Source organism: Mercenaria mercenaria, chromosome 17, assembly GCF_021730395.1.
Source record: "Mercenaria mercenaria strain notata chromosome 17, MADL_Memer_1, whole genome shotgun sequence".
NCBI classification, from domain to species: Eukaryota; Metazoa; Mollusca; class Bivalvia; order Venerida; family Veneridae; genus Mercenaria; species Mercenaria mercenaria.
The window spans coordinates 25,317,920-25,329,019 of NC_069377.1; the positions used below are offsets into that span (position 1 = coordinate 25,317,920).

Genomic DNA, 11,100 nt, shown 5'->3' on the forward strand with positions numbered 1-11,100 from the left:
GTTAGGGCAGATAAATGATATAAAAGAATACGCTTGAGACTAAGGAAGAGTTGCAGTAGTGTAACTAGATTTCGAGCTTTAGGGCCAGCGCATAGAAATTAAACCTTATGGGATAGACAATACCAAGAACAGGCTGAGCATCGGAAAACTGATACAGAGACTTTTTGTCTGGTAATCTTCTGAGTCAGTAAGAGAGTTCCAGCCTACAGACAAGGTTCAGCGGTATTAGCAAGTAAAGCCAAGGCATTGGGGTCATACCTATAAGGTAGTTTAATGCTATATGTTATAGAATATAAGCGCTGAGCATCCAGGAGTCAGAGCAATCATAGCGAGTTGCAGCTTCATGTAAGAGAACTTCGGCTGCACATCTATGCGAAAGGACTCGTATGTTGTCGATTCAAAGACATTGTCTGACGGAAACTTCAACAAAACGATTAGTCAAATATACTATCCCTGTTCTACAGGAGTTTGAGCTGATTATCATTAGTTGAAGGTTGTTAGTTATAAACATTGCGTGATTCACCTTATCCCTGAAATTATCTAGCTCATTAGTGAAATCATTTTTGAATCATTGGTACACGAATCATTCAGGCTAGGTAGCTACTAGAGAAAAAAATATTTATGTGGTACTGTATATGGTCTCACCAGCTTTACGTTTTAACAAAGGACATTCTACATAGTTTGTTAGCTAGTCCGAGCCATAGCAACCTTAGCCATTGGACCCATTGCATGGTTCTAGATACTGAAGATGTAAGCACTTTCCTTGGGTCATATAACTCGTATCCTGACGTACATAATATTGATATAAATATGCTTTGTGGAAGTGTTGTTATTATATAGATTTATATGCTATTGCGAATCGTATTTTAGTAAAATGTATTCAATTATTGTTCTTGTTAAAGGTTATGACACACTTAATAGCTGTTCATTTTTGTTCTTTTTCTATATTTCCAACGACTGCAGCACACAACAGGACCTATTTTAAAAGTCTGCATGTAACTTACATTTTCTTGCAGAATACTGTCAATACTGAATTAAAAAAAAAAAAAGCATGGGTCATGTTTGATGCAGAAAATGTATATTCAGTCAAACACACAAACTGCAAAATTAGCTTAACAATGAGACCCCAAATTGTAGTATGTGGTGTGTGTGTGTGTGTGTGTGTGGTGGGGGGGGGGGGGGGTGTATGATCTATGCATACAGGACAAATTATGTAGTGTTTATTATTTCATTATGAAAATGCTACCTGAAAATGCTATCTAGATTTCAAGCATAGATCTGTCATGTGATTTCTGTAAAAATTGAAGAGAAAATAGCTCTAAAAAGCGAAAAAGTGAGGACTATGTGAAACCGCCATTATGCGACTGCCATTTTGAACCATTACAATATTTTGTGTCTGTTTGCCTATAAGAAACACTTTTCTCTAAGATTGTGTCAGTTTCATTTGAAATGTACAAACAACCTAGATGCATAAAAATACTAGGTTTTAGTTTGATAGTACCGTACCAACAGATTCTCAAAAAAATTGCAATGACAAGAGTTAAGATATTTTACATGTAACATTGGCAAGTGGGTTAAAAGTTGTTCAAATCAATACCCCAGTGTCAAATTGGTTCCTACTTAAGTTTTATATAGAAAGAAAACAGGATACACTTACATAGCAAACATCCTTTTCAGAGCCACAAGGGTAAGAGCTGAAATATTTTGCATGTAATTTAGCAAAATTTATAATGGAGGTCTTTTAAATTTGATTGAATCACCACCCCAGGGTAATATTGGTCTCTCTCTATCAATATACGTCTAATCTTATACAATATAAGTTTAAAATTTTCAGAATGCCCAGAATTTAGAAGTTAACAATTACAAATTGTAAGTTTTTACTAAGACTGTCATAACCAACAAGGCCCAGATGAGCGATTCAGGACCATATGGGTCCTCTTGTTTATATTGATATCATAAAGAATTGCAGTGAATTCCATATAACTTTGCGTGTAAAAAAAAAGAATATTCATTTGAAGGCTTCTGGTTTTGTATTTATTTAACTTCAGTGTTAGTCTTGAATTTGTACCAGATAAATTAACTTGAAGACACAATTTAAAAATAATTGGAGAATAAATTTTTCATACTTGTTGACAGCAACCAATTCCTAAAGTTAGCATTTTAAAGTTGTGGAAGTTGACGAAATGTTGACATGTGAACACATACACTTAAAGCGGCTAAATAACGGTATTTCATCTAAACCCTTGGAAAAAGCTAGGTACCTGTGACATGCCAATCAAAACGAAAAATGCCATTCAAAAATTGGTTGTGGTCACCTTATGCCATCAGACAATCAACATTCCATGTTTTATTAACTCGGTATTACTTGTGTATGTGTATGAAACGATATTGACTGTGTTTGGATTAAACAGTTATAGGACTGCTAACTGATAAGTAAGACAATTCTTTTAAGTCCGTTTGATGAATCACGTTCGTAAACCCATGTTTATGGTCGTTAACTATGGTTCACGTTCGTAAAGTATGATTCACGCTCGTGAACCCCGGCTAACACTCGTAAACGTAAGATAACAACCGAAATTCATAGTTACAGTTAAAACTAGATTATCGAACGTAAACCATGGTTTGCGATTGATATACTACGAGCGTGAACCTAGGTTTACGTTCGATAAACTAGGTTGTTCTAACAAAAATTTCCGGTCGTTCGTAAACCAAACTACAGTTTACGAACGTTAACCCAGGTTTACGCACGTAAACTTAGGTTTACGCTCGTTATCTTTGGAAAACGACCGAATAGAATCGCTGAAGAGAAATCACACGCAAACGGTAGAATCGCTCAAGAGGAATCACACGCAAACGATAGAATCGCTGAAGAGAAATCACACGCAAGAAATACAAGAAATAAAGTCTACACAAACGACTGAAATACAGGCGCTAAACGTCACGCAGTCACAAACAATATTGATCTTGAAAAATGAACTGACAACACTTCCACAATGCAAGTAATCTTGTAAAATTTAGATGCTGTCGGGGTCATTCAGGACTGTCACTGATAACTGGGCCTTAATATGCTTATGAATAAAGGAAGAATGGTTTACCAAATGTTTTTACTGCGCTCTTGTCACACAGAGGAATTATTTTTCTACGGCCCAATATCCTCCATACAAGATTTATTTAGCATAACAAACTTATATAAAAAAACAAACTTATTTCGATGGAAAATATGAATAAAGAAACGCTCAGAATTAAATAAACGGCATCTGTTCTTTCAACGATGCGTCATATAGGATAAAAGCATCCTTTTCCATAGTGTGGATATCCCTGTTTTCATTAATCTTAGATTTTGTAGAATATTCGATAGAGGTGGTATTTTAGTTAAATGATAAAGAAATAATTCAAGACCTTGCCTAACAAATATATGAAACCTTCATAGTGTTCCCACCGAAGGATTCGTTAGGACAAACTCCGACACTTAAAATTAACCTTTTTTGAAAATGTGCTTATTTGTAAATGAATAAGCAGTAGTGTCGGATTTTACTTTAGAACTCAATTTTTCATATTACCATTAACCTGATGGGACAGGCTTGTACCTTTAAGACTATAGTTACGCCCGGGTCAGCGTCAAAGGTCCGGTGATATTCCAAAACTCTTTTAGACAGCCTCCAAGTGGTCACCGAATAAAAGGACTACTAGCATCTAAGAGAAGTTTAACGACACAATTTAGAAATCCTGGATGGTCCTTGGGTTGAATCAGGTCGGACCCAGCACCCTATTATATATATCGGATTTAGTTATCTTACTTGACCCCTCCCCATGTCCTATCTCAGAGGGTGATAAGTGAAACATGTACAGCTATGACTGGTATAGGTTACCTACCATATTTCCATGTATGACCTCTGGAGTTTGATATCGCTGGTTCTCTAGGCTAGGTACCCACCGTATACTGGTTTGGGCTTTCAAATGGTAAGTTTGCAACCGGCAGCAACGTCAATGACGATGGATTTCAGATATCGCTTGAAGGTTTCGGTGACAAGTTAGAAGGACAAACAGATATGGTATCTATTTCTGTAATCTATATAGAACAAGTGAATAAGTGCAAAAATACACATTGCTGGCAACTCATATAGTTTTAATAGCTGGTGCTTAGCAGCTTTCTATAATGTTCTTTGCGGAAGTTATAATTGTGCTGGTAGCGTTTCATGGTGTAAATTGTGAAGAACAAAAGCGACTTGTTTTTCACAGCAGCGAAGACATTGCGTTGGAGTTCAAGACATTACGCCAGGAAATAGAAGCTCTTAAAGTAAATCACACAAACGACATACAAATGCTCCAGAGTTCACACGCACAAGAAATACAAATGCTCCAGAGTTCACACGCACAAGCAATACAGTCGCTCAACAGTACACAAGCACAAGAAGTGCAAGCACTCAAGTCTACGCAAGTGAAAGAATTAGCAGCCCTAAAAACAGAAATTTCAGTATTGAAGAATGGTAAGTGAAGTAGTAGTTTCTATTAAAAAGAGATTAATCGTTTGAGCAAGGATTTGCATTGGTTAAAGGGTGACTGATAGGAAAGGCTATCATTTCGCGAGGTAGGGTTAGTTCAACCTCTGGAAGATAACAACGATGTGAAATAAGGCACTGCTTAAATCGAAAACCGACCTGCCTTCAACATATCTGAATTAAAATCGTAAATGGATTTTTTTATGAATAATGTTCTTTTAAGTTATTTACTTGTAGCAAATGTGTAATTACGAAAGTTTTGGCAAATGTCAAGAAATTTTGCATATGTTTATTCCAGTACTTCTGCAACATGTTGCCTGTCATAGATCAGATGTCATAATCAATCTTCATCTTCGAAATATTTCAGAATCTATAAGTGTAACTCAGCACGGCCGCTAAATATTTGCATGACGAACGGGAAATAGCTAGTTTGCCACTTTACTCGTTTGTTTTCATTTTGTTGATGCGGTTCACCTGCCAACACTAGGTTTTTCGAACGTAAAACCAGATTTTTCGAATACTAACCTATATTTTCAACGGAAGTAAAACCATAGTTAACGCTCGTGAACCCAGGTGGTTTACGTCCAGTAAACGAGGTTTCTCGATTGAACTATGAATTTCGGTCGTTACCCTAAGTTCATGTGCGTGAATCTGTATTTACGGGCGTAAACCTGGGTCCACGAATAAAAACCATAGTTTACGAACGTGAACGTATGTTAAAGATGACTACCCATAATAGGCCTCAGTTTCACCAAAAGTTTACATACAACGTGATAATGTAAGTTTTGAAAATGTCAAACGATAGAAATAAGGTGCATATTGACAAGTTATATAGTGACAGAAGTTCTCAAAAAATTCCTTTAGATTACCTCCATGGATAATTTTTTTCATGAGTTATCTCCCCTGAAAACTAGAAAAAAAAATAGTTTTCCCTTTTCCCTACGGGGAATTTTAGATTTCTTTTTGATATTTGTATCAGAATCATATAATGCAGCTTTCTACCTCTAAATTTTCTTGAAACTCAAGCTCAGATTCTCATAATCAAAGAAAATATATATTTTCCATAGGCATCAATGTTACCTTCAATACCGATCATCTCCCCAAAAAATGATAAAATTAAAAAAATCTCTCGGTGAAACGTTTTTAATTTTGAATGTCTTTAAAGTGACCAAATTTCATTTAGATATTACCATCCAGTTACAAGATATGAAATATGGCTATTACACCATGTTATCCTTCACGACCGTTAACTTGGGTTTACGACCGTGAACATGGGTCATCGACCTTAAACATAGGTTCAAGCTCGTGAACATAGGATAACGGCCGAAAATCATAGCATTGTTCGAGAAACCTAAGTTCATGTTCGTTAACTATGGTTCGCGGCATGCCAAATACCCAATAATTACCTTCTTGGTCGAAAAACTGGGATTATTGAATACAAACCTATTTTTTTCGAGCGAAAACAAAGGATAAGGTGCATAAAACACAGTTTACGTTTATAGCACGCCAATTGTCCAGTCATTACGCGAACCAGGTTCACGGTCGCAAAACTAGGAATAACGATCGATAAACTAGGTTTTCCGAATATAAAACCAGGTTTTTCGAATATTTATCTATATTTTCGAGCGAAAACATAAGATAACGGTGGTAAACCGCTCATGAACCCAGGTTTACGTTAGGTAAACGAGGTTTCCCGATTGAATTATGAATTTGGGTCGTTATCCTAAGTTCAGATGCGTGAATCTATGTTTACGGGTGTAAACCTGGGTCCACGAGCGTAAACCATAGTTTACGAACGTGAACCTATGTTAACAAACGTGAACTTGGATTTACGACCGTGAACATGGGTCTACGACCGTAAACATAGGTTCTAGCTCGTGAATATAGGATAACGACAGAAAATCATAGTTTTGTTTGAGAAACCTAAGTTCACGTTCGTAAACTATGGTTCGCGGCATGCCAATTATCCAATAATTACCTTCTTGGTCAAAAGACGAGGATTATTGAACACAAACCTATATTTTCGAGCAAAAACATATGATAACGAGCATAAACCATAGTTTACGCTTATGGTATACAAATTGTCCAATAATTACGTGAACCTAGGTTCACGGTGGGAAAACTAGGATTAACGATCGAAAAACAAGGTTTTCCGAACGTAATACCAGGTTTTTCGAATACTTACACCTATATTTTTCGAGCGAAAACATAGGATAACGCCGTAAACCACAGTTATAACTCTTAAACGTAGGTTCACGCTTGTAAACCCAAGTTCACGGTCGTAAACATAGGTGCACGTTCGTAAACTATGATTTACGGGTGTGAACTGGGGTTCATGAGCGTAAACATAGGATAACGACCGTAAACATAAGATAACGACCGTAAACCACAGTTAACACTCTTAAACTAGGTTCACGCTTGTAAACCCAAGTTCACGGTCGTAAACATAGGTTCACGTTCGTAAACTGTGTTTTACGGGTGTGAACTGGGGTTCATGAGCGTAAACATAGGATAACGACCGTAAACATAAGATAACGACCGAAATGTGTAGTTCAAGCGATAAACCTTGTTTATCAAACGTAAATCATGGTTTACGGGCGATTTATTAGGATTATAAAATCAACTACGAATTTCGGCGTGAACATGGGTTTACGGCTTTGAACCTATGTTTACGAGCATGAACCTACGTTTACGAACGTGAACTCATGTTTACGACCGTCAGCCTAGGTTTATTACCGTGAACGGTAGTTAACGGACGTGACATGAATGGCAATGGTGAAAAACTTGTATCTACGAGCAATAAACTAGGTTTTTCGAACGTAAAATCATGTTAACCTATTTTTTCGAGCGTAAACATAGGATTACATCATAATCATAAACCATAGTTTCACGCTCGTAAACGTAGGTTTACGTTCGTAAACCCAAGTTTACGGTCGTTAACTATGGTTTACGTTCGTAAAGTATGATTCACGCTCGTGAACCCCGGCTAACACTCGTAAACGTAAGATAACAACCGAAATTCATCTTAGTTTTGTTCGAACAACCTATTTTATCAAACGTAAACTAGGTTTACGCTCGTAAACAAAGGTTCAGTAAGCCATGGTTTACGTTCAATAAACTAGGTTTCTCGACTGAACTATGAATTTCGGTTGTTATCTTCTGTGTCCGAGCGTGAACGTTTACGCTCGTGAATCCCGGTTCACGCTCGTGAACCATAGTTACAAACGTGAACGACGATATTATATTTTTTCGCTCCAAAGAATAGGTTAACATACTTTTACGTTCGAAAAACCTAGATTATCGATCGTTAATCCTAGTTTTTAGACCGTGAACCTTGGTTCACGTAACTATTGGACAATTGCCATACATGTCACATCCGTAAACTTTGGTTCGTAAACATAGGTTCACGCTCGTAAACTCATATTCACGCCCGAAATTCATAGTTGATTTTATAATCCTAGTATATCGGCCGTAAACGATGGTTTATGTTTGATAAACTAGATTTCTCGGTTGAACTAGAATTTCGGTCGTTATCCTATGTTTAAGCTCCTGAAACGAACGTGAACCTGTGTTTACGACCGTGAACTTGGGTTTACAAGCGTGAACCTATGTTTTCGAGCGTGAACTATGGTTTGCGGCGTTATCCTATGTTTTCGCTCGTAAATATAGGTTATATTCGAAAACCTGGTTTTACGTTCAAAATCCTGTTTTATCAATCGTTAACCCTAGTTTTATGAGCGTGAACCTGGGTTTACGTAATTATTGGACAATTGGCGTGAGATAACAGGTCATTAATTTGTTTACAATTTGCGAAAGGTTGCAGATCAACAAGTCGCAAAGTCTTCTTCCAAGAAATCCGAAGCTCAACATTCAGTGCACGTGCTGGAAGGACATATTTGTCTTTATTTGAAAATTTATAGTTTTAGTTTCATCGAGAGTTGCATGTTAAACAGTATATAAGGGTTTCGACTTTGAATAACAATAAAACAATTGTGATTGCTTTTTATATATATCGTTGTAGATGTTGCTCTCCTCAGTTTCTTTGGAGCTGAATTCATTTAAAAAATGTTATGAAGTCAGGTATTTGACAAGTTCTTCACTGTCAGAAAAGTTGTTCCTGCAATATTCAAATTATAACTTTGGATGACATATTTTCAATTGCCTGGTCGCACGTTTCCTCCAGTCTATAGTTCAATACAGGTTTGCTAAGATGTATACAATTTACAAGGGAAACTACATTGAAACTAAGTATTTTCAGAAAATCTTACAGAAGATATTTAAAAATGATGAAACTATTATTTGAGTGATACATATATTTTTGTCCGAAATAATATACATTAACAAACGCTCTTACTTTTTTTCAACTTTGATAATTTAAAGTGGTATGGTCGACGTAGGAAGAAGGTTTCAAATTTTCCAAAATTTTGAAAGAGTTAATAACGTCTTGATTCAGTGTTGTTATATATTCTGGTCCTTTGAGGTCATGGAGTCCTTTCAATAGATGTGTAATAGAGTTCCACTTAAGCCGGTGCTGGGGGAGGGGGTGGGGATGGGGCGTGAGAGATGTTCACGTTTTATTACCCCTCATGAACAGACACAATCAGACCGAGTCTGTTATTATTCTGTATGGTTATAGTCTATGCTTCCAAAAGATTTTTTTTACAGATTTTATTGACTATCGCAACATTTTCCGGCTGTAAAATGTCTCCCCGTACTTGGATTCAGTGTTGCTGTATTTTCTGGTCATCTGAGATAATGACGTCCATTCAACATATGTGCAATAGAGTTCCGCTTAAACGGGGCGTGAGAGATGTTGCACGTTTTATTACCTCTCGCGAACAGACTCAATCAAACCGAGTCTGCTACATTTTATTCTGCTTGATTGCATTCTATGCTTCCAAAGGATCTTTTTACAGATTTTATTGCTTTTATTACATAAATGCAGTAATTATCCAATAAAAAATCTCACATAAAGCATAAAAATATTGACCAAAGTTATACAAATCGATTATGAAATACCATAGGATTCAGTTTCGGTTAAAATAAAGACACAGAGGTTACGGTATTCGCAAATGATTGTTTACTTCATGAAATAAGAAAAAAAAAACCCTGTTTTTTTTTCAGGTCAAGGATCGACGTATGTGAGATGGGGTAAAACAATGTGTGATGGTAATGGAACAGAGAAGGTGTATTCAGGTAGAATAAAAAATTTAGAAAAACCGTGGTATTCATGTACTGTATTTATTACTGTTTCGTGTAAGCCTGTCCAGACCGAAACCCATGCATGTATTTAACGTAACTGAGCTTTTCCAAATTGCCATAATTTATTGTATATATATATATATATATATATGTATATATAATTACCTTTATGTTCGCACTACTTTTATAAAAGCGAAATAGTATCATAAAAGGCAAATGTTATTCTTATGGCGAGTTTTGGACCCCAACAGCGTTCTTATCTCCGAACTAATGTTGCTGAACAGCATGTTAAAACAATTTAAGTCTATGATTTCATTACAGGATTTACCTCAGGATCACCATATGATGTCGAAGGTGCTGCGAGCTACGTCTGTCTCCCACAACATCCTACTTGGGCAAAATATAAAGATGGCATACAAAACATAGGTGGTGAAATATCTGGCACAGAGTCTGAGATATCTTCAATTATGAACACATTTTCTCAAAACATTAACAATCAAGATGCACCTTGCGTAGTGTGTCGAAGTCCAAGACCAACAACTGTCATGATACCAGGAAGGAAAGACTGCTACCCGAGCTGGGCACAAGAATACACGGGGTATCTTATGACTGGTTACACTGGTTACAAAGGTGGTTCTGACTATGCATGTGTTGACGTTGACCCAGAAGCTGTTTATCACGGAGAAGCTGACCAAAACGGCAAGCTACTCCATCTTACAGAAGTTAAGTGTGGATCTCTGCCGTGCCAGGAGTACCCGGACGGACGTGAACTGGCGTGTGTTGTTTGTTCGAAATAGTTTGAAGGAAATAAAATAACTCTTTACTTCACGTATTTAGACTTGCACTCACTTAACATATTCTCTCCAAAGAAACTAGTGTAAAAAAATACACAATACAAGAAGGATATGCTCCCAAAATCTTAATTGGGATCAGGATATGAGAAAAACATTTGAAAATAAATGCGTCTATTTGACCATCTGTCTTAATCACTATGCGTGTATGTCTGTTTCCTCAATACAACACTGAAATTATCTGAAATTTTCACTGTGTCGTAACAAAAAAAAAATGTAAGCCATTATATTGTTCCATTGCACCATAACTTTATGAATGTATGATAAAAGAGACGACTTTAACATCGATATTGTAAAATACCCCCACCTGAACGGAGATGTCACCGAGTAACACCATACACAACTTATACACAGCCATTATATTGTTCCATTGCATCATAGCTTTACGAATGTATGATAAAGAGACGACTTTAACATCGACATTGTAAAATACCCCCACCAGAACGGAGATGTCACCGAGTAACACCATACACAACTTATTCGTTTGATAGCGCATGCTCAAAGTTAGATGATTTTAATAATACAAATCTATTTATTTAAAAAAAGTT

General features: G+C 36.5%; 1 protein-coding gene across 1 annotated transcript; it reads left to right on the forward strand.

The window, feature by feature from the left end:
• The first annotated feature begins 4,099 nt into the window (after positions 1 to 4,099).
• On the forward strand, positions 4,100 to 10,840 carry LOC128550285 (uncharacterized). Its single transcript, XM_053529023.1, has 3 exons — positions 4,100 to 4,487; positions 9,624 to 9,695; positions 10,023 to 10,840. The coding sequence occupies exons 1-3, from the start codon at positions 4,157 to 4,159 to the stop codon at positions 10,496 to 10,498; spliced, it is 879 nt and encodes a 292-aa protein (XP_053384998.1). The 5' UTR covers positions 4,100 to 4,156; the 3' UTR covers positions 10,499 to 10,840.
• Positions 10,841 to 11,100: the final 260 nt, after the last annotated feature.

Coding starts and splice junctions, on each gene's coding strand:
- LOC128550285 (XM_053529023.1), top strand. CDS start 4,157: ATGTTCTTTGCGGAAGTTATAATTGTGCTGGTAGCGTTTCATGGTGTA. Junction 4,488..9,623: donor AATTTCAGTATTGAAGAATG/GTAAGTGAAGTA, acceptor TTTTTTTTTCAG/GTCAAGGATCGACGTATGTG. Junction 9,696..10,022: donor AACAGAGAAGGTGTATTCAG/GTAGAATAAAAA, acceptor ATTTCATTACAG/GATTTACCTCAGGATCACCA.